A 23451-nucleotide genomic window follows, 5' to 3' on the forward strand; every position below is an offset into this window, starting at 1 on the left:
AGTTGATGTATTATTACAGACAAAATAACTTTTAAAGATATTTTTTTATTAACTTGTCTGAATTCCCTTTATCTCTTGAGGAGTATAAGAATTTCAGCAAATAAAACTGGTTGAAATTTTATACAATTTAACTGATGTTTTGATTCAATTTAGAAGTAACATGAGCTTTACTTTTACTGATAATTAAATATTTTTTGGCAGATCTTATCCTAAAAGAGTGTCTAAAGATAAATTGATTTTATCTAGTTTACAATCAATGAAAATCATTGAATGAATGAAAATCACAAAAACTATTATGCATACAATAGTCTCTTATTTATCTCCTGATAAATCAGACAAAATTGCCTACATAATAGAAGCACTTTGAATGAGTTAACAGTTCTTAAGGGTTTTATGCCCCCTCCCCCCCAAAAAAAGCTTATTACTCATAAGTATAAAAAGGAAGTAAACGATAAAAGCGGTTTTACCTATTTTCTAGAAGGGCATTAAATCTAAAATATTAATCTATTCTTATTTGCTATGATTAAAAAGCATTAAATCTGGTAAGCTTAAAGAGCATGCAAAATCGCTGACGTTTTAATCATAGCAAAAGTCAGTACTAAAAATATTAGCACTAAAATTATGAGACAGTTTGAGAGAGAGAGATGGCCTCTATTTGATTTTCAAGTATATTGGCACGAGACGAAACCTGCGGTTTTTGCCAAACTGATAAGAAGCGGGAAATAATGCGTAGCCAGCGGCTATTCTGAGCAGCAACAATGAACCACCCAGACATCTACAGATAGGCGATTCTCTAAAATAGGGAGGGCATAGCTGGTACGACAGTTGTACCAGAGCCGGCGTTAAAGAAAGTCATTTTCCTGGTACAACTGCTGTACCGGCCAGCTTCAGAAAGTTAAGTGTATTAATGTATTATTATATTATTATTAATAAATATATCTACTTATCTATATATATTAAACTTTTAATTATTTAAAAAATGTACTTTTTTAAAAACAATTATACAAATATGTAAAATAGATACCTTTTTAACTAATTCTAGATCATCATATGTCTGATTTTTTCCGCCGACACATATATTTCCGAGTCCAGTGCTAGTGTAGTTAGGTAGTGACTATTCTTAATAATATTGTTATGAAATGTACAGGCGTGGTAAGATGGTTTCCTCGCAAAGATATTACGGGTTGCCATAAACTAGCTAGGAAAGCAGGGTTGCCACATTTGGCGAGTAATCGCCCATTTGGCGACAAAATTGACGATATGCCATGGACGCATGGAGAACCTTCTGGAACGAATTCTTATCGGTTTAGCCCAGAATGTTCTCGAACACAAACCGAGCTATATAAACCCTGCTGGTCCGCAGTCAGTTAATTAGTGTGTCTCGTCAGTATCGAATCAGTTAGTCCATAGGGAGTCGATAGAGTTGACAGTCGGTCAGCGAGTGCTGAGTGGGTTGTCGAGAGCACCGAAGGAATCTTTTTGTCTATCGCGGTTAGTGCATCGTCGAGAGAGAGTGTTGTGCGCCTAAGCAGTGTCGGGAGCTGTAATCTGGCACTTTGCAGTGAAGCTGTCTCCACTGTTACTGCCTGACAGTGTGAAGGCTGTGTCGCTGATTGTTCCAGCGAGTATATAATAGATCTTTGATGACTGTAAAAGTGTTTTGGAGCTGTCCTGATCAATATTGGTAAATAAATAAAGTGTGTTTTGATACATCAAGTAGTATTGTCATTATTCACTCGAAATCCATATGAACCCCATACGAACGTGCAGGAAGGAAATAACGTAACAATATATATGAGGGAGCCATAGTCTAAAATTTTAGCAGGAGTCAGTCATTCTCCCTACCGGCTTTACAGCTCTGGAGCTGCCAAAGAATGTACAAAGCGAAAGCATGTTTGGTTGTGCATCAAAACAAAAAGTGGAATTGCTGCAAAAAATTTATAAAGGCATATCCTTTGTTTCTCTAACTATTCCGAAATCTGTTTATCAATTCCATGATGAACTTGATTTGTTCATGCTGCACATCGGGAAGTCCATCAAATCTTCATTTTTAAGTTTTTTTTCCCAAAGAACTAGTTGACGTTTGAATGCTTTAATTATGTCAAACATGTTCGTAATGATATGATCTTTTCCTTGTAACGATAAATTTAAATCGGTTAAGTGTTTGGTTATATCAACCAAGAAAGATAAATCTTGTATCCATATTGGATCGTAAAACAAACTTCTGTCTTGATTTTTCGTTTTTAAAAACTGACATATTTCTTCTTTCAAATCCCAGAATTATTTGAGAATCTTGGAGCAAGATAACCAATGTACCTCGGTATAGTAGGACAAACCCGAATATTCACTATCTAACTCACTTAAGAAAGCAGTGAATTGACGCTGATTTAAACCTAGAGATCTTATAAAATTTAAACTTTTTTTATATATGACAAAACATTCTCCACATTTATTACTTTCGTGCATAGAACTTCTTGATGTATAATACAATGCATATTCCTCAAAAATGTTAAAATTCTTGTCACAAGAACGAAGAAACACTGCTAATTGAGCTTTGCCACTAATGTCCGTGCTCTCGTCACAGGCAATGGAGAAACTTTCGAAACTAGATGATTTTGCTTTGATCTGATCGCTTAAATTCGTAGCTAAATCAATAACTCTTTCCGCAACTGTATTTCGAGACAATGAAATTGACTGAAAAGCCTTCACATTTCCAGGACAAACAATTTCTCCAGCTTTCATTAGGCATTCCTTGATGAAATCACCGTCAGTAAAAGGCTTCGAATGTTTAGCTATCAACTCGGACAAGACATAGCTTGCATGTACTGCCGCTTCACTTTCTTGCAATACTTTACTAAACATGGACTGTTGCTTTTTCACTCCTAACTTGAGCTCTTTCAGCTTTTCTTCTCTCATCAATCCTTCGTAATTGTTATATTTCGATTTGCGTTGTTCGTAATGACGTTTAATATTATATAACTTTGGTACATTAATAGTATTATTACATATCAAGCAGATTATTTTATCTTTTATTTCACAGCAAAAATATTCTAATTCTCATTTTACTTGGAATATTCTATGTTCGTTAGCGATTTTTCGTTTAATTTTACTACCACTTGGTTTTAATATAGACATACTGAATACAAAGGGCTGGAATAAACACGGTTAACATTAAAAAGTTAACAAAAATTTATTCTTTCCACAAGAGATAAATCAAAACTCTGAAATATTTCTTAAAAAATATTCTAACAATATCACAAAATGTCAAACGTTTAGCAAAAATCAATTCAAAACAGAGAAACTAATTTTATCTCACAGCAAAATCACTACAAATCAATCACAGCCTTAAGTAAACAAACAGTTCGCCAGAACTACAGCTACTACTGAGATGAGTTGTTTGTTTTTGGCTTTTATAAGCTTTATAATTCTCGAATATACTGGAAACATCTATAAATATCTGAATTTTTGTGGATGGCAACAGCAATTACGAGATATTTATTTATTAGGTATTAAATGCACGCGCTGTTCTATTTTTAACCTTCCAACGCAGCTGTCTTTTCAAAAATCGTCTGCACTGTTAAGGCAACATGAAGCAAATCTAATTACAATTCTAAATAAAAAAAAAAAAAAACTAAATAAATACCTTTGAAATCCGTAACAATATGAATTAAGTAATAATTAATAATAAAGCAAAGTGCATGCACCAATATATCGTACAAAACTACGATTGGAAAACTGAGACCATGAGTTCGGCCACATTCGGCTATCGGGGGATGCGTACAAGTTTTGAGTGCACGTGTCCCCCAAAGCCGAAGGTAGCTGAACGCAAGCTACTCACACGCATTTGTAATTTAAGTAGTGTGTGTCAGCTCGCTGTGAGTAATCTAACAACACTGAATAAATTATCGTTAATTACTTAGCAGTAAACATTTCATTTGTTTTTTCGTCGATATGATATTTTATTATTATATACAGTCAAAAGTCGTTAATCCGGACTCGTCGGGACTTCGGCGATTCCGGATTATCGATTTTTCCGGATTATAGATCATCAGTTTAAATCTGGTAAAATGGCATGCAGAAATTATAAAATTAAAAATATGAAACCGTAATTTACGAAATAAAGAACAATTATGATTTAAAGGGTATCAAAATTTACAAAAAAAAAAAAAAAAAAAAGCTTAATATTTATTTGTTTACTTTATTAAACATTTCTTTCAATGTAAGTTGCTTCATTTTTTATGTGATAATACATTCTCTTTAATTCTATAAACAGACATAATTTCTTGTTCAGTTACAAAGTTCCGCTGTTCAAGTGATATAATTGCTGTGTCGAGAATACCGACTAATTTGTCAATCGAAATTTTTTCGTTTTCAATAACCTCTGTCACTTTCTTCGCTATCGGAAGCGAATTATAATGACGAGGCATTTGATTTAAATCATATCAAAGACGAGATGAAATACTACATTGAGTAAGCAATTATAAGCCAAATAAAATAAAAACATCTGCCCTTAAGATAAGGATAGTGTTGACAGATCAACTTCCAATTCAATGCTCGCCCCCGCAGCGTTAAAGATAAACAAAGTTTAGATAAACTTTATCCATTTTTTGCAGCAATTCCACTTTTTGTTTAATGGACTCCGAAAGATACTTTCGCTTTGTATATCCTTTACATATTAGTAAATATATATCGGAAATTCTATTTGACATAATCGAAAGTTCAAGCTTACTTTTATGAAATTGCTCTAACAGTCTGCAAAAAATAATAATCCGGATCCAATTCGAAGATTAAGGAACAACGCAATCTGCAACATTAATTGAAATAGATAATTAGATAATTTTAGCTTAGCTTATCCCGTCCGTTATACGTTAAACGCGCATTCGTAAACGTATTTTGCGCACGCGCACACGGAAATTAGCAGCGGTAAAGGTCTTGCGTCAACGCGACGCATGCGCAGAAAGTTTGTAGCTTTGAGGTCCGGATTATAGATCATTCCGGATTATGGGTGTCCGAATTAACGACTTTTGACTGTATTATTATTTGGCGATATATTGGCCGGGCTGCAAAAATATTTGTTGTGGGCTGCATGCGTGCCGCGAGTTTGACATCCTTGCTTTAGATTGTAATTGCTCTTTATTTCATAAATTACGGTTTCATATTTTTAATTTTATAATTTCTGCATGCCATCTTACCAGATTTAAACTGATGATCTATAGTCCGGAATCGCTGAAGTCCCGACAAGTCCGAATTAAAGACTTTTGACTGTAGTTATTAACCCTTTCACACTGACTCGTGCTTACATGCCAGCAGAAATGCACTCATTTCCCAGCCAGCACTTTGGCATGCACGAGTATTTTTTCATTCTCCCACCGGCCTTCATACATCTGTGCCAGTGCCATGGAATGTTTTAAAAACCACTAAATGATGTCCTGTATCCATTACTTTTGAACTGGATATTGTAATTTTAGGATATTTACTTGATTAGATCACATTCTGGGAAACGTTGATGTCAGCTGTTGCAAAGGAGAAGCATAATGTAAACAAACAACTCGTCTCTTCAACTCCCCACACAAACATTTGCATATCTGATTCCCATTCAAATCCTTTTATTATTATTATTATTATTATTATTATTATTATTATTCTGTTTTTGTTTATTATGTAAGATCTTTTAGAGTTACTATGTGGGGTTCTGTTATGCTTTGCATTGATTGCTTCTATCACTTATATTTTGTGTACTTCCCTTTTTATTTTGGAAAACATTAACTTCTTCCCTTTTTATTTTGGAAAACATTAACTTCAGTTTAATATGGCAAGCAGGCATTATTTATCAGACGAAGGATATGTTCACATTGTAAGTGAAGCCAATTATTGAATGAATGAGAGTGATGATTAATTTTCTAAAAAGTTTAGACAGCAATATTTCTAGTGATTCTCACAGGGACATTTTGGCAGAGATTGAGCTCATTGAGTGTCTGCCTTCCATTTCATGTGAAAGGTCTTGTTACTTCGCCTTTTAAATAATCTTTCTTGTATTTTTAAATTAATGTAAAAGTTTATTAATGTATTTTATCAAGTAAAAGTAATAATAATTTTCACTTCTGAAAATTATTTTTTATTATTGAAATTTATTAAAGTAAGTTATTTATTTATATATATATTTTCATCCTAAAGTAAAAACAAACACTTTTTTTCTATGTGTATGGGTGTGTGATCTTTTTACGAAAGTTAGGGTTAACTATATAAACTCTTTTAAATGTCAAAGATATGTTTATTGATACCTACATACAACCATATTAGCACACACATCATTACTGTGTCATGTGTTCATTTATATAAAAGAATTTGAACTAATTCATTGCTAAATGAATGCATTCTGCTTAGCCCTATGGCCTGCTGTGAAACCGCTAATTTTCAATTTTTTTCCCCTCCTCCTCTTTTCGAAAATTTTGAGTGAAAATCAATTGATTACTGATCTTTTACCTCTAAATAACACAAAATGACTCCAGAATCATACATGCTTTAGGTCTTAGTACTTCAAATCGGATGCCTTTTAAAATTCGTTTTCAATGAGACAAAATAACTTCCTTTTATTAATATAAGCAACTTTAAATTTCAAATGTTATTCATCGCACATCGTGATTTCTACCATAAACAATAAAAAATAGCAATAATTAAACTGCATATATATATAAAAAAAAAACTCTATATGTATGGCATTTGCTCTAGAGCATTGTGTCACAGTGCTCTAGAGGCTCGGTGGTTGCGCTTTGAAACCACTGCCTTTCACAATTACTTTTGATTGCTTCTCAAATAGGAATGCTTATTTTTACCTGTATATAGATAAGTGGTTTTGAAACCACAGAGTTATTTTATTACTAAACAATACATGCATCTGCCCAGTATAAAGGTCTTTCTTTTCCAGAGTCTATTCTCTGACCTCAACACACTTTCTTCCCAAGCTAGTATTGTGATTTTATAAATTATTTCCTGTGGTTTAAATTTAATGTAAATATACTTTGCTATAATTAAAAATAGAAAATGCATAAAATTTTATTTAAATTTAATATATTTTCTGAATATTTTGGGACGAAATATGAATGAGAAACGAATGACCAAAGCCAAAAAGACCAAGCCCCCCCCCCACCCTCAAATTAACATAAAAACCACGAATTTCATGTGCCAGATGAAAAGAAACTAAGTAACGCTGGACATATACCAGTGAAATTTAGATCCAGGCAGTGTATATTTTGTAGCACAAGGAAGAAACCTCATAGAAGATGCATGTGTGAAACATGCAATGTGGGTCTATGCATGTACTGAAAAGACAAAACATGCTTTGAACAGTGTCACACACACACACACACACACACGCACAAAAAAAAAAAAAAAAAAAAAAAGAAGAAGAAGAAGAATCCTTAATTTAGTGACTTTGATATATATATATATACACATTGAGTCAAACGTCCTTATTATGTAGGTACTTATATTTTCACTGCTATAGAAAAATTACATAAATGCTTAATTTTTTCTGAAGATTTACTATGTAAAAATATTGTATATAATGCAATTCTTACATACTTTTTTTTTTTTTTAATTCATAAATTTCGTTATTTATTGGAAACTCACATGGAGAAAGGTAAGTCCCCCCTACTACCTCAGTAAGTTTCAAGGTCATAGACGCACAGTGTTTTCACAGTGCAACCACCACCCACAGAACAATGGGCAAGAGTAGATTTTTTTAATTCACATATTATTTGTTTCTAGGATCATAATATTCAATTTCTAGAGTTTTTAGTTAAAAAAATTATAATAATAATATTGCGTGCGTCAAAGGGTTAATAAAGGTAAAACATTTACATCCAGAATATGATACCATTTTCATTTATCTTTTCATTGGAGTAATAGTGCAGTTAAGTTTTTTTTGGGGGGGGGGGATTGAATTTGCTGTCTTCGAGGGGTCATTTCTTTATCTGTATTTATAATAAAAAGCAAGAATTTCTGCTTCTAAAAAAATTCTAAACCATTGTTTATAACCCTTTTAACTTTATAGAGATGAATGTTTAAAATTTTAAAAGATTGAAACCATGTTTCTTATTTTGTCTATATGGTAAAAAAAACTTTCATTGAAAATAATAATAATAAAAAAAAGTTTCTCATAAATGACCAAACTTAATAATTTATATAATTTATTTGCAATTTCTTTTGATTAATTCAAATGTTCAAATTGCATTTGAAACTGTAACATAAGAAACTTTATCTTTTTTCTTTCTTACTTTCTGAACCTTTTATTCTATTACAGTTATTAAGTGGAAAAGTAATAAACAATCATTTTCTTATTTTTTGAAGCTCACTGTTGTTATCTGGTTACATGATCCTTTTGCACATTTACATTCTCAGATATATTAAAAATGGATTACATATTTAGAAAAATGGAAATGCTTATTACTAGGTTTTTGTCTAATTATTGTGGAAAGAGGAAAAGATTTAAAGTAGTGATGGGCAACTTCGGTACATTCTTGTACCCAGTACGAGAGTAATGGGTACAGACAAGTACCCGGTACAAAATACCCGTTACTCAAATAACCGTTACTTTGAAAAGTACCAAAAACCGATTTCAAGTACCGAGTACCCAAGTAACGATTTGGAGTAACGAAATACCGGAGTAACGGTTTGCTGTACTGGAGTACCCTAGTAACGATTTGGAGTACCAAAGTGCCCTAGTAACGATTTGGAGTACTGAAATACACAGCTAAAGATTTTGCGCACTGAAGGAACTCTGCCACGTCACCACATGTTTGATTTTATCCGTACGGAGTAAGATTTTGAATATCAGAAAACATGTCAACTACGGAAGTGTCTGAGTAGCAGACCATTCATGGACACAAGGAGCGCATATCCACCATTTCGCAAATACAACCAGATACTATTGTCCTCGTACCAAAACTGAAGAGAGCTGAACCCTCATCGATCCTCGGTTAACGAATACCAAAATACCGAGAAGAGACGCATATTTTTGTTAGAAAGTAACGAATACTGAAAAGCACCCGTTTCGGTACAGAAGTAACGAATACCGAAAAGTACCCGTTTCGGTACAGAAGTAACAAATACCGAAAAGTATCCTTTTTGGTACAGAAGTAACAAATACCGAAAAGTACCCTTTTTGGTACAGAAGTAACAAATACCGAAAAGTACCCATTTTGGTACAGAAGTAACAAATACCGAAAAGTACCCGTTTTGGTACAGAAGTAACGAATACCGAAAAGTACCGATTTTGGTACTGAAGTAACGGGTACTTGGATGTACCGATTTTCAATACCCGTTACAAAATACCCGGTTCGGTAGTAGCGCCTCATCATTAGTTTAAAGTCTTCTAATTGTGTTTTAGGTATTAGGTGTTCTTATTTAGTAGTAAATATATTAAATAGCAGTTGTAATTTAATCCGAAGAATTATCTGTAATAATTGATTTTATTATTTTCATCGCTTTTATTCTTGTATCCTAACCTGTGAATTTTCAATACTTAAGATATGCGTTTGCTTCATTTTATAGGTAACATGAATACTCTTGGACCAAGTCAAAAGTTAATAAGGTAATTTTATTTCTTTTTTTTTTTAAAGAGATTAATTGAAATTAGTATTTAGTGTTAATTCTTTTTATATTAAATACTGATTAATACTGTTGTGAACTTTATGGTTGATAGTTCTTTAAGTAATCACCTCAGATAAGAAGGAAGAAATTGATAATTTATTATTTAGTAATATAGTAGAATAAATAGCTCAAGGAGAATACAGATATTAAACAGTTCCTTAGTGCATGAAAAATATCGTAAGTTCCCAAAATCAGTTGCAGAGTAAACTCTGAATCACATTCAGCTGACTATTAATACTCACAGCTTATTAAGTTACCAACTTGTAAATTATTTCCAAAGGTCATCAAGAATGTATTTAGCCATATCTTATGTTCTACTTGCCCCCACAATTTCAACATTTTACTATATTTGTATCATTGCTCTATTTCTTGTGAATATTTTCTATTACCTGCAGTCTTTTCTTAGCTTTGTATCTTTCATACTCTTGACATCCTTTACGATTTTATGATTTTGACATCCTTTACGATTTTATGGTTTTATCCTTTATTACGCTAAATACAAGATTGTTTTTTACGATTTCGATTGATTAAAAATCTAGTTATAACCACGTGCAGTGCTGATAAGGACCACGTGTTTCTGTGACTCCTTTATTTTCTTCTTTCTAGGTATTTCTTTCTCCTGATGAGGAGGGACCTTTAGCTGCCCTCGAAATCGATTGAGTGTTTCATTATACCTACGCTAAATATAAGGTTGTTTTTTACGATTTTGATCCTTTACGAGTTTATGATTTTTTTCACTGGTAGTCTGTGAAGTCTTCATTTTCATGGCATGAAGTACCCTTCAAATTATCAGCTATCCAGGTTGCTTCATATATATTGGGATCCACAGAATATTAGACACTCATTGTATTTTTAATTTTCCAGTCACAAAGTGGAAATGCCAGCTATGTGAATTTTTCAATGTTGGTCACTAGTTTTTGAAAAGCCTCTTCTGTCTACTCTTGTTAGTTTTTTAAGTTCTAGTCCAGTTTTTCCCAATGTGGGGCCCATTTTAAATATTTTATAAAGAATTTTTGCTGTAAGCATGGACATTTAAATGCTTTTAAAAGGCATTTAAATACCTGACACATTACACTTTCCAGAAGTTTCTTGCACGTACATACCAGCTAAAGAATTCTTCTTCTCTTCCCCCCCCCCTTTCTTTCTTTACTTCCTTGTGTGAAGTTAAGGAAGTATTGTAATCATGGGAAAATTTTGGGTATCGTATTTCAACAAAAATATTCGCTTTGACTGCTATCGAGTGCAATTGAATGATGTTTATGACTGGGTTCGTACGGTCCTTAAAAGTCCTTAAGTTTTTTTTTATTTGATTTTTGGTCCTGAAGAGTCCTTAATTTCAGCCAAAATTGGGAGAAGGTCCTTAATTTTAATCATGTGAAATTTCTGTCTGTTTGTACGACTGAAATTTTGAGTGTGAATTGCCATTTTGGAGGTATATTTTTGATGATTCCCTGATAAATATGGTTGTCTTTTGAATGGGTTATAATGTGTTCCTATTTCTAATATAAATGGTGGGATACTCGAGTTTCTAAGTAAGAAGTGAAACATAAGCATTTCGAAATTGTTTCACCTTTTTCTAATGAAGAGATCCTAAATAACTTTTTTTCTTGTGGGGATGGGACGGCTCTATTCAGTTTCCATAAATTTTTAATTCCAAGATCTGGCAATTTTTCGACAATTTTTTTTAAACTTTATAACATTTGATATGTTTCATTAAAATAATGGTAATATATGGAAATTCTATTTTAAAATATAACATTTTTATTTTTTGATGTCATAAAGTTCTATTTTGGCTACTTATTATACAATATTTTGAATCTGAAAAATAAACAAGATATAATGCACAATTTATGAAACAGTTCTTAGCAAAAGCAAAATAGCTATGTAATTAATTAAAAATATCTTCCTTTTAATTTTTTCATGATAAGAATTTTCTCATGTAATTGTTTCAGAATTCTCAGGATATGCATCAGTTTTCCCTATAAAGTTAAGTCTGATTTGTTTTTCCCCAAAATTATTTCTGGCTGTTCGCTGTTACAAAATTGGTAGGAGTAATTTTTCTTTGGGACATTAGACATTACAACTTGAAGCAGGATTGCTGAACTGCAACTTGAAGCTTGGAAAGTTTAGAAGGATTTTAAGGCAAGATTTATAGTCCCACGATTCTAGAAGATTCTTGAAAAATGTGACAAAATGACAAATGTCTGTATGGTATTAACAGATAATGGATGTATTTTACAGAAAATTTGCAATGAATTTCTTACTTTTTGAAGAAAATTTGAAAGAACAATGAAAACATAATATTTGAACATTTTACTTCTGAAACTAGAGGGTTCCCCCCCCTCTTCTTTATGCTTACCTTTCCTTTATTTTCTCTACTTTTCACTAGACACAAGCACGGGAAATATTAAAAATGCTTCTAATCATATCACATGGACAGGCATTATAGAAAGGAAATTTTTGATAGTAAAGAAATTGTAAAGTGGCAATTTAAAAGATTCATCTAATATACCTTAATACACAGGTCTGATGCTAGATGATGATGAGTGCATTTTCCCACCTGGTAAAATCACATGGAATATTAAATTTATATCTGTCGATCCTAAATTTTGCTCACTAGTGCCCTTTTAAATTCTGCTTCCAGTGCCTGCTCTAAATTCTAAAAGTTTTGCCATTTCTAGATTGTGTTGCTCGGTGTATCATTAATGCATTTAGTTGTTTTTTTTTTTTTTTTTTTTTTTTTTTAAATAACAGAAATCTTTAATTAAATCCAAAAATTCTAAAATGAAAAGGAAGCATGTTGAAGAAAAAAACCAAATACATACAGAGAAAGAAAATTATTCTTCAAATATATATACAGTTTTTATTATGTAAATTAGCCAGTTATTTATAATTTCCCATTTCTATTTCCTCCCCAGAATGCAAATCACTTAGATAGTTTTAAAACTGAGGTTTTTGATGTGTGGGACAGAATGTGTTTTTAATCTCCGTTTGCTCGCTACATTAGTTCTTGCCAGCTGTGATAATTTGTAACTTTTTGTCTGCATTATCGCTGCCAGCATTTGAATTAGTTATGACAATAGGGTTACTGAGCCAGCTTAAGTTAAAATTAAATTGTATAGTCTTTGACCACTAGTCCACCTTTTTTGTTTGAATTTGACTGTTCTTGTTTAATTACATCACCATAAACTGCAATTGATTTGGTTAGCATAAGAATATGCCTTTAAATGCTTTTTAAATAAGAGGCTTATTTACACCTTTGTCTAACTTTGTCTAACTTAACTTTCAGACATAGCGATAATTTGCTTCACATCTGTCGGGAGGGTGTTGGACTATTTAACTTTTACCAGATCAAGTAAACCCTCATAGGTACATTGTGGGGAGTTTGACAAGTTAGGAGATAAAGAACACAGAAACTAGTGAGAAGGTTGGTTTGCATATTGAAAGACATTTTTAATTCTTAGAAAAAATGCTCAAAGAGAAGGAAATCGATATAAATTAGCCAAAATGTCTGGGCACGCTTCAGATTAAAAAGATGCATAAATATTTTGTTGAGTGTTGTTGCTACAAAACATATCAATGACATAAATAGCATGTCTTTTAAACTGTGTAATTTTATTAGATTGTGATTTTAATAGGGCTTTTTAATAAATATTATTAAAAAATAAGTAAAATTTAATAGTGGTCATGTAAATCCATAATGACTAAGGTTATCTAACTACCTAATTCAGTTATTTACATTAACCTGTTCTCCTGCTTTTAGTCAGAAACATGACTATCATTTTAACTCGACGAATGTTAACTTAACAGATCTCGTTGGAAGGAAACCTCACATCACCCTCAAAAGATATTTAAAAGACATCTCTTTTAACCATATGATTTGAAGTTTTTTCTCCTTTTATCCTGCTCTACGTGTTACTAGAGCATTTCTCCATGCCTTCGTCAGCGTTACATGTTCATTTTAACAATTCATCTGATACAGTGTGTTTGTGCATTTTGGATTTTATGAACCGTTCGTCTGGCGGCACATAATAACCTTCAAGGTTTTGTGCTATTAAAAGTCAACTAACCATCAATTATTTATAACAAGATAAAACACAAAAATGTAAAAAGTCATGTAAAACTTATTCTTTGTATCTAGTGAGACCTAAAATAATACAAAGCAATTTAGTATCACCTTTGGTGCTTTAGTGGCTTATTGGAACCTTAAAATATGTTAACTGGGTTACAACTAAGGTTTCTACCTCTCCCGGAATTGGGTCCTGAAAATTAAAATCTCCCGGCTCCCGGAATATCAGGTTTCTCGAAAAGAACGATACAATGCGCACGGACGAAATGGTTGAGAGCATCGAAAATGACACGACTGCGCACAGCAACCAAAGAACATCTATTGTCAATACATATTCTTTGCAGCAGCGATCTACGGTGAGCGGTGAATAAGCGCCTTAGGGATGAGTTGTGGTTTCATGCCGGCGTGTCGCGCTCATGTGTCCTCATTTCCCCCCCCCACCCTCTCATTTTCATTATATTCTTTAATTTAGTCTGCAATTAGCTAGCTATCCATGAAAATGTGTATTTGGAAATTATTTAAATGCTTTCATAATAATGTGTAGTGAAAAAAAAACGATTCTGATTCTGCAAGTGAACAAGTGCCACAAAAAAAGACAAAATATTCGACGTCGTTTTAAGACAAGTGGTTAACTTAATTTGATTGGCTTATGAAGAGAGACAGCTTTAATGGAGAATGTAAATTATGTCAGAAAACGGTTAATATTAAGTATGAGGATGGTAGAGTTATAACTCTAACCTAGCTGTACATTATCAAAGCAAGAAACATCAATCGTTAATATTGAATAGGGATTCTTCGTAATCAGTTTTGAACTTTTTCATAAAGAAATCTTCAAAAGAAAAGGACATTATATCAGCAATTGAAATTACTTCAGTCTATCATGGGATTAAGCACCATCATAGTTATGTAGGATTAAGCACCACCATAACCAGGATTCCGAACAAACTGTATAGCACTCTATTTCTAGATTCTTCTTTGGCAAAATGATTTCTTGTGGTAGAATGAAATGTACAAGTATTTGTGAGAGTGTGCTTGCTCCTGCAGCTCAAGAAATACTTTTAAATGAGATTCAGGAGGCCAATTTTTCTTCAGTTGCGACTGTCAAAGAAACCTTTTTTCTTCTCCTGGAAACTTTTTCCTCTCCTGGATTTTGACAGTCAAGAGGTGGCAACGCTAGTTACAACCCTTGGAACTCTACACGAAGCTACGACACTAACTGCATCAGACAGAGCCCAACTAACTTTCAAAACTTGTCAACCATGCTCACATCAGGCCTTTCAGTTTTGTTCTGATCAGCAGGTCTCTCTTTCTAGGCAAGGAGCAGTGGTGACAACAGTCGGTCTTTTGTCATAGATCATTCTGATTATGATTTTACTTCTCATTTTAACCTATGCTGCTTGACATAAAATCTACCTGCTATTTACTAAACCTCTAGATTGAGCAAGTATGTGACAAAATGAGACGTAAAAAAAAATCAACATGAAACTATTAACGTAAATAAAATGTCACTTATCTTCTCTCAAATATGCTGAACTATTATAAGTGTATAATATTTAATGCTATTTGATAAATTGCATAAAGTATATTTTATTCTCAAACTTAATAATTATGTTAATTAAATGATGTTTAATAATAATGCATCCTAATTACAGATCTATTTTATTTTTTTGGATGGTATTACAAAAGTGAAGTTCAGGCAGAGATAATATTTTAAATTGAATTTATCAATTTGCTATTTGCTCATAGGTCCTTAATTTTTTTCATTGATGGTCCTTAAAAGTACTTAATTTTCATGTGCAGAAATGTGTACGAACCCTGTATGAGTATCATCTATATGAACCTTGTATAAGTGTCACCCTGTATGGATAGAATAAAGGACGTGGATTCAGAAGAGATTTTTTTCATGATGTATGTACATACCTATGTATGCATCTCGCATAACTCAAAAATGAGTAGCCTCAGAACGTTGAAATTTTGTATATGCTATAACAAGAGCTTCTTCTTCTTCTTCTTCTTTTTTTTTTTTTTTAAATAAGATGTTGGTAAATTGCACATTTTTTGCCTTATAAAATGATAAAGTTATGGTGTTCTTGTCTTCCGGTTAAGGTTTTTTCGTCTTTAGTTAATCTGCATGCAATAGTTGTAGCATTATCAACAATTTAAAAGTTGTTTAAGCACACCTAAGTGTAATTATTTTTACCATAGCATCCATATTTGTTTACATTTGAAATATAGCAGAATAGTGAATTCAGTTTCTGCACATTGTGTCTTTTTGCCAAGTGAGATCAAAAGGAAACTTCTAGTTTTGTGCACCAAAAAATCTGTCTCCTTGCCTGCTGGCTGAATTGCTTGTTTTTGAAACAAAAGTTCTAGATCAAATTCGAATCACTCATAATCCAAAATCAGATGCATGGCCTTGGAGGGTTTTACATAAATTTTAATTAAACTTAATATTTACATATATACAACGTAAGCTAAAATGCCTGAATCGAATATTAAGGCTAAAAAAGCAAGAACTGAATAGTTCCATCAAAGAATCTAAATTGAATTATATTGCGTAGTGCATCGAATTCTATCTTCAAGAAGAATAAAACTTCCAAGTCGCGTGCTCAGAAGGGGAAGCGTCAAGTAAGCCAATAGATGGACTTCTAATGCCATCTCTTGGCGATATCAAAGAATATTCCTTAATATTTTTGCATAGAAACCGTAATCTTAATTGTAAAAATTGTTTTTTTTCATCGTTTTAACGGTATTTGGTGTTTTGTGTTTTTCCTTATTTTCAATTTTTAATAAATGTATTTTAATAAAGATATTTTGAGGTTTTATGTGTTCTTGCTTTGCCAAGAAGTGAGAACTAAATTGATTGAATATGAAATATATGTAATGAAATTTCAGGTAATAAGTTTAAATGAAATGCAGCAAAAAAATACGTATAATTTAATATTCTGTAGGAGGAAGTCATGTGGTGTCCACATCAGATTTTTAAATTCCTACTATTAGGTTAAACTCTCCTTATATCTTATTCAAATTTTCAGTCGTTTATAAAATACTTTTTATTCATCCACTCAAGTTCAAATACTCTTTTTTTTTTTTTTTTAACTTGGAAGAGAATGACACTTGATGCTAATACAGTTTTTTCACATATTAAAGTCAATTCCTACTTATTTATTCCTATTTACTGGAACTAAAGATATGCTGTTTTCATAATCTGAACACTAAAATACCAGTGTTGAAAATTATAAATGGAACATTAATATGAAATAACTAAAAAATCAATTCCTTCCAGCCAAGTTTCTCCAGCATGCACGAAATCTGCCAATCTTACTAACAGGGTTAGTAGCGGTCCTTATAAGTGCTTATAAGTCCTTATATTTGAAAATAAAATATAAAGGCCCTTATAGGTGCTTACTTTTTCTTTAAAGCCTTTTTTAGTGCTTATTTTTTGCTTTTAGTGCTTTTTTTTTAAATGAACGCGCAATTTTTCCCCGTACCAAAGCCGAAACTAAATAAACAACTTTTCTTCCTAATATAGAATGTCAGATGGTGAATCATACTCCCGGAAATAGCTTTTCCCCCCTTTCTCTGCATTAACATAACCTTTGGTGTGCGCGGAGAGTACAGACAGGTGCCCGTCGTTCTGTTCGTCAAAGAATTGCGAAAGCAGTAGAAAATTCCGGTACATTCGGCATTCTTTTCCTCCCACCCAAATACTACACACGTTTGAATTTCTATCAAGATCTTAATTTGCATTCTCGTTCCGCTTGGTCAGTTCATATTCGTGTTTATTATGATCATTATGCTTATATTATGAGCATATGTATGAATGTTTATAATAACATAGTTGCAGTAACTGCTGAAGTATAGTAAACTTCCAAAAATGGTTGTGTTTTAACACAGATTAGCTTTCTAAGGAATAATATTCGGAATGGCTTAAATAAAGGGAAAGTAATCGAACAGTCAAAATAATTTCATTTTGTTGGCCAATACATTATACAGTACGAAGATGGGGAGGTTTTCCCCTTTCTCCGCAAAATCTCGAATATTGAAATTGTTACAGTTTGCTGCAAAACAAGCAATGGACTTTTTTTGTTTGTTTGTTTGTCACTTTTCACTCTGGATTGAATAGGACTAAAAGTTTTGTGTTCTACCTACCCAAGCGAAGAATGATTCTGTTCCAGAAATTTAACGCAATCTGTTGAAAATTAGAATAAAAAACACCCCAGATTGGTAAGTCTCGTTTTTTTCCTTTATTTAGTTCTTTATTCTCCCAATACCGGCAGCTGTTGAATCTGATTGTGTAATATCATGTAGAGAAGAATTACGGCCCACGTATTGCACAATAACGTTTGCGATATTTCGCAGAGATAATTAATTTTGATGTTCGGTCCGAGATTTGTTTATGAACACTTAAAAAAAAAGAGTTTTACTGTGCTTGCAAAGCAGAATATTTTTCTGTTCCATTGGTTTGTTTTTATATGATGCACATATCGAAATGTCAAAAGCATTTATTTAGCGGAAAAATCTAAAAAATGGCTACAGTCTATCCCCCCCTCCGCTCCTCTTTTTCAAGTTACGCTGGACTATCCGAATATTCGCCAATTTTCAAGTATGCGGGTAGTTAAGCTTTTACTGTTAAAGGATGACTGCATGAAGCAAATTTCTGTCTTCTGATTTCAGAAATGTTCCTCTTTTTTACTTAAATTACTTTGCTTGCAATGTCTGTTAAGGGAAAACTGATATACGATAAAAATTTAGAAAATGTTCAGAATTTAGATTTAAATTAGTTGTTAGGTGTATCTGTCAAATTAGTAGACTGTAAGTTAGTTTTGCAACACAAACTTTAATGAACAGAACTATTTACAATTACAGAAATTACAGTTACATGTTTCGTACCGAGAACAGAACCATCGTTGCTTAATGACTGCGTAGGTCGAGAGTGAAAACTCTCTTCCTCGTTGCCGAGACGATCTCCACTCGCTCTTGCGCAGTGTTGCCACAAAAGTTCAGAAAGAAATATTTCAAACTCGTAACACTCCCCGCCGATTGGATTATTAATCCAATATTTCTATCATTTATAAAACAATACAATATAAAATTAAATGAAAGTTATACAGCAATTACACTCAAAGTACAATAGTAATATTAAATATAGAAATGAAACTTAAATACAATAACTAGTACACAGGTAACACACAAATATATCGTACAGATCTTTTAAGTATCTTGCCTTGTGGCAAGTGTATGTTCACAACTCTTACTTTCCCATCACTTCCAGTGAATATTTCTTCTACTCTTCCTGTTAACCACTTGGTGCATGGCAGGTTTACTTCCTTTACCAGCACCAAGGTTCCAACTTTTACTGAACTGCCACTTATGGCATTGTTGCAATTTATTCAAGTAATCTCTTTTCCAAAGCTTCCAGATTCTTAGAGCATCTGAAAACCTTTTCCCACTTGCTAAGCCTATTTTCATATCTGTAAGTGGGGGTTCTGCAATGGAAGTGATGGGTCTCCCAATAAGGAAATGCCCTGGGGTTAGGGTTTCAAAGTTATCAAAATCAGCTGACAGTGGAGTCAATGGTCTGGAGTTTAGAACTCCTTCAATTTCCGCTAATACTGTAATAAATTTTTTCAGAGTAAAATGAGAATTTCCAGCTATGCATTTTAAATGATACTTAAAAGATTTTACGCTGGCTTCGTACAATCCTCCAAAATTAGGATATCCTGGAGGATTAAAATGCCAATCAATTGTTTCCTCTGTGAAATATTGAACCAATTGTTCATCTGGAGAATTTACGATTTTCTGAAGTCTTTTTAGTTTGGCATCTGCGCCAACAAAATTTTGTCCATTGTCAGTGAAAATCTTAGAAGCCTTGCCTCGCCTAGAGAAAAATCTTTTCAAACTAGCAATGAAACCTGTTGATGTTAAATCACTCACAAAGTCTAGATGTATTGCTTTAGTACAAAAACATACATAAATTGCAACATATATCTTATTCATTACCCCTTTCCTCTGTCCTTTGAATTTCACGTAAAAGGGTCCGCGAAAGTCTATGCCTATGTAAATGGAGGAGAAGGTTCTATGCATTCTTTAGGCAGTTGGTCCATCAACTGTTGCTCTTCAACTGGTTTGTTCTTTGTGCACATGACACAATTGTGTATCACCAATCTGCACAATTTCCTACCATTTAATGGCCAATACCTTTGCCGTATTAGGTACAGCAAAGTCTGGGATCCTGCATGCAAATATTTCAAATGAAAATACTCTACAATCATGTAAGTTAAGGGATGTTTAGATGAGAGGACAATAGGATGTTTAATGTTATCGTTAACACTAGAATTGATTATTCGTCCTCCAATGCGAATAAGACCATTTTTATCAAGAAAACAATTAAGAGAAGCTAATTTACTTTTATCTTTTATACATTCTCACCTTTCATTAAGGCAGAAATTTCTTCCGAATACTCACTTTGGGCAAATTTTAAGGGAACAAATTCTGAATTGTTCAACTCTTGACACTTCAGATACCCACCTTTTTTATCTTTAGGATTTCTACAGTTATAAATAAATCTAAAAACATAAGAAGCTATACGAATAAGTTTAGAAAAATTATTAGTAATTTTAAGCAGATCATTATAAAACAAAACACTCTGGTTAGTTATAGCAAAACATAAGAGGTATATCTCCTTCTACACAGGAACCTTTTTTCAATTCTGAAATATAATATTCTTCAGGAACAGAATTATTACCCTGAAATACTGAGACTTCATTTTTTCTTAAGAATTCAGGACCTGACCACCAGGTCTCATTTTTTAAATGATCCTTTACACTAGCCCCTCTTGTTACAAGGTCAGCTATATTTAGTTTGCCAGGTATGTGTGACCAAGCTTCAGGATTGCTAAGAGCCTTAATCTCTTTCACACGATTGGAAACAAACTGTTTCCACTTATGATGAGGTCCTTTAATCCAGAACAATGTGATCTGGGAGTCTGTCCAAAAATGAACTGTAGGTGTCCCTTTTCATTTTACATTTTATTCTACCTCTTTCGCGAGTCTGGCTGCGAGCAAAGCTCCCATGAGTTCAAGTTTTGGTACAGTTTCTTTAATGGGGCAACACGACTCTTAGAAGCAATTAAGTTTACCGAGATTTTGTCAGCATTTTGAACTCTTAAGTATACTGCAGTTCCTTATGCCCTTCTATGGCTGGCATCGGAAAAGACATGGATTTGAAGTTCGTTGGCATCACCTAGGCTACCGTCGAGGATCATCCTAGGGACTTGTAAGTTCGTAATATCAAATAACTCAAGCTTCCATTGAGTATACGTTTGAAGAAGGTCTGCTGGAAGTTCTGCATCCCATGTACACTTCCTAAGCCACAGTTCATGGAATAGACATTTGAGTTTGATTGTAAACAGCGTTAGAAGACCAAGCACATCGTACAATTTTCCTGCTGTTTTTAACAGTCTTTTTTGTAACACTTTCTCCTTTATTATACTCGAGTAAATCTTTCGCATCAATAGTGATGTAGTCTTGATGCATGTGCCACGGAAGACCGAGAACCTTTTGTAGTTTGTCAGTAGGACTGGCCTCTGAATGAATGGGATGGATTTTGAACCCCTTGTCTTCCCATATTTGTAACAGTTCCTTGCTGTTGGAACTCCATTTACATAAATTCATTCCTGCGTCAGCCATAATCCTTTTGGCTTCACACGACATCTGAAAGGCAGATGAAACGTTGTCGAGAGCTCCAACAAAACCATTGACGTATAGACATTTATCGAGCATTTCCACCTTCGCGGGATGCAACTCTCGGGCAGTGGCTGAACCAGATTATCCTTTATTCATACCTGAAGATGATTCTTCTGAAAATGAAATTGTGTCCACACCTACTGTGCAGCAACTGCCTCCATCAAAGAGGGAAGAAATATAGGTAAATGGAGAAAGGTTGATCTAAATACACAGCCCAGAAAGGGAAGAGTTACAGAAGTAACAAATGATTTCTCACAACAGTGAAAAGATTCTTAAACTTTTTCTTGATGACGAAATCATTGAATTCATTGTATTGTACTGTAATTTATATGCTTCAAGTAAAGGTATAAATCTTTATTAACTCTGAGTTCGAGTGCTTTCTGAGAAATTATATTTTTGAGTGGCTATATCTCAGTTCCCAGACGATGCATGTTCTATAGCAAAGAACAGGTTGGGAGAGAAATTAGTTCTAAATGAAACATATTTCAGTTCTGACGTGTCTGTGGTTCCCAAGTTTGGTCGCCATGGATGTAAACAATTTATTTGTGGCAAATCTATTCGTTTTGGATACAAATTTTGTTATGGTACGATACGTCTAGGCTACATTTGTTGGTTTGAGCCGTACCAGGTTAAACCCCTGAACACAAAATAGGCTGAGTATGGTATTGGTGCTTCAGTTGATCTTTAAATTTAGTGAGGCACTTAACAGAAGCATGCCTCGTATAATATCATTTTGTATATGATAAATTTCTCATCAGTATTTCACTGCTCGACAAGCTTAGTTCAACGGGTCATCAGGCAACAAGTACAATGCAAAAAGATCGTATTGACAGATGTTTGCTGCAATCAGACAGTCCTCTCAAAAAAGAAAGAAGCAAATTTGATTATCTAACAGATGGCATTATAACAGTATAGTGACAATTGAATCATCTGGAGCTGATGTCAATTCTGTGTGCCTTGTCAGTCGTTATTCTCAGAAGCAGAAAAAGAAGATCCAAGTCCAGCAGCCAAACCTGCAAAGTTTATAATCAATTTATGGGAGCCGTAGACAGAATTGATAAAAACATGAGGGGTGTTTGTGCTCCAGGGAAACCCCAGAATTCCGGGGATTTTGAACTTCGATACCCGGAAATTCTGGGGATCATCGTTCAAAAGGAAGTAGGAAGGAATAATAATGAATTATTTATTTTGATGTGGGCAATTTTGTTTGCTTTGAAAGCAGAAAATGCAAAGTCAGTGTTTGTGGTGAAAACGTTTCCTTTCATCTCCAAAGGCAGTGATAATGCGTGAAAAGGGGGGAAAAACTTCTTTTTTGTTCTTTCCTTATTGCGAGTTATAACTCATTCTCCTGGTTCTCGGACATTCTCTTCTGGATTCTTTTCGGCAAGTAGGCGCGGCAGAAAAAAAAAGGGAGAGACTTTGTTCAACCAGATGTGCGATCATGTGACTCTGGGTTCAAAGGTCTTATCTCTCCTGGCGTGGCGCCAATAAGTAGAGAAGGGTGATTTTTCGCCGTATTAGCTATTTGTCATTGATCACTTCTCAGCTTTTTTTTCTCCGCTGTGTAAAATTTTCGTTTCATTTATTGATGCAGGTGTAATTTTTTCGTTTCGTTTATTGAAATATTTTTTTATTTATGTATGCAAGAGAATTTCACTATGAAATTTCTCGATATAAATAGTGATATTATACAATTAGAAGAAGGTGTCCGGAATGCATTTAGGTGGAATTGGATTGAACGGAGAGATGGTAATGGGGATACCATCGGCACATGGTGCAAGAAAATAAATGTTGCTGGACAAGCATATTGTGTTTTTTGTAACTCACTGCTGAAGTATGGTGGGGAAGGATTCAAGGCTTTCACAAATCATTCTAAAACTGACGCACATAAAATATTCAAAGTGCATTAGACATTCAATGACTTTAAGTAATTATGCTAATTCAAAAAATACTAATGACTTACTGGAGACTGATGCTCGGCCA

At 33.4% G+C, this 23451-nt stretch overlaps 1 protein-coding gene across 3 annotated transcripts in view; it reads left to right on the forward strand.

Annotated features, from left to right (window-relative positions):
- Positions 1-23451, forward strand: part of LOC118192107 (uncharacterized) — a 243404-nt gene that overhangs the window by 198683 nt on the left and 21270 nt on the right. For all 3 annotated transcript variants that reach the window (XR_015042880.1, XR_015042879.1, XM_085822981.1), the window contains one exon: positions 9553-9592. Coding sequence is in view for 1 of the 3 variants with exons in the window: in XM_085822981.1 (XP_085679107.1) it covers positions 9553-9592 (40 nt within the window). In the remaining 2 variants the exon portion in view is untranslated. The remainder of the gene's footprint in view (positions 1-9552; positions 9593-23451) is intronic.

The sequence above is a fragment of the Stegodyphus dumicola genome, chromosome 1, assembly GCF_044657685.1.
Source record: "Stegodyphus dumicola isolate Sdum_Otavi_A_Nest chromosome 1, ASM4465768v1".
Classification (NCBI taxonomy): domain Eukaryota; kingdom Metazoa; phylum Arthropoda; class Arachnida; order Araneae; family Eresidae; genus Stegodyphus; species Stegodyphus dumicola.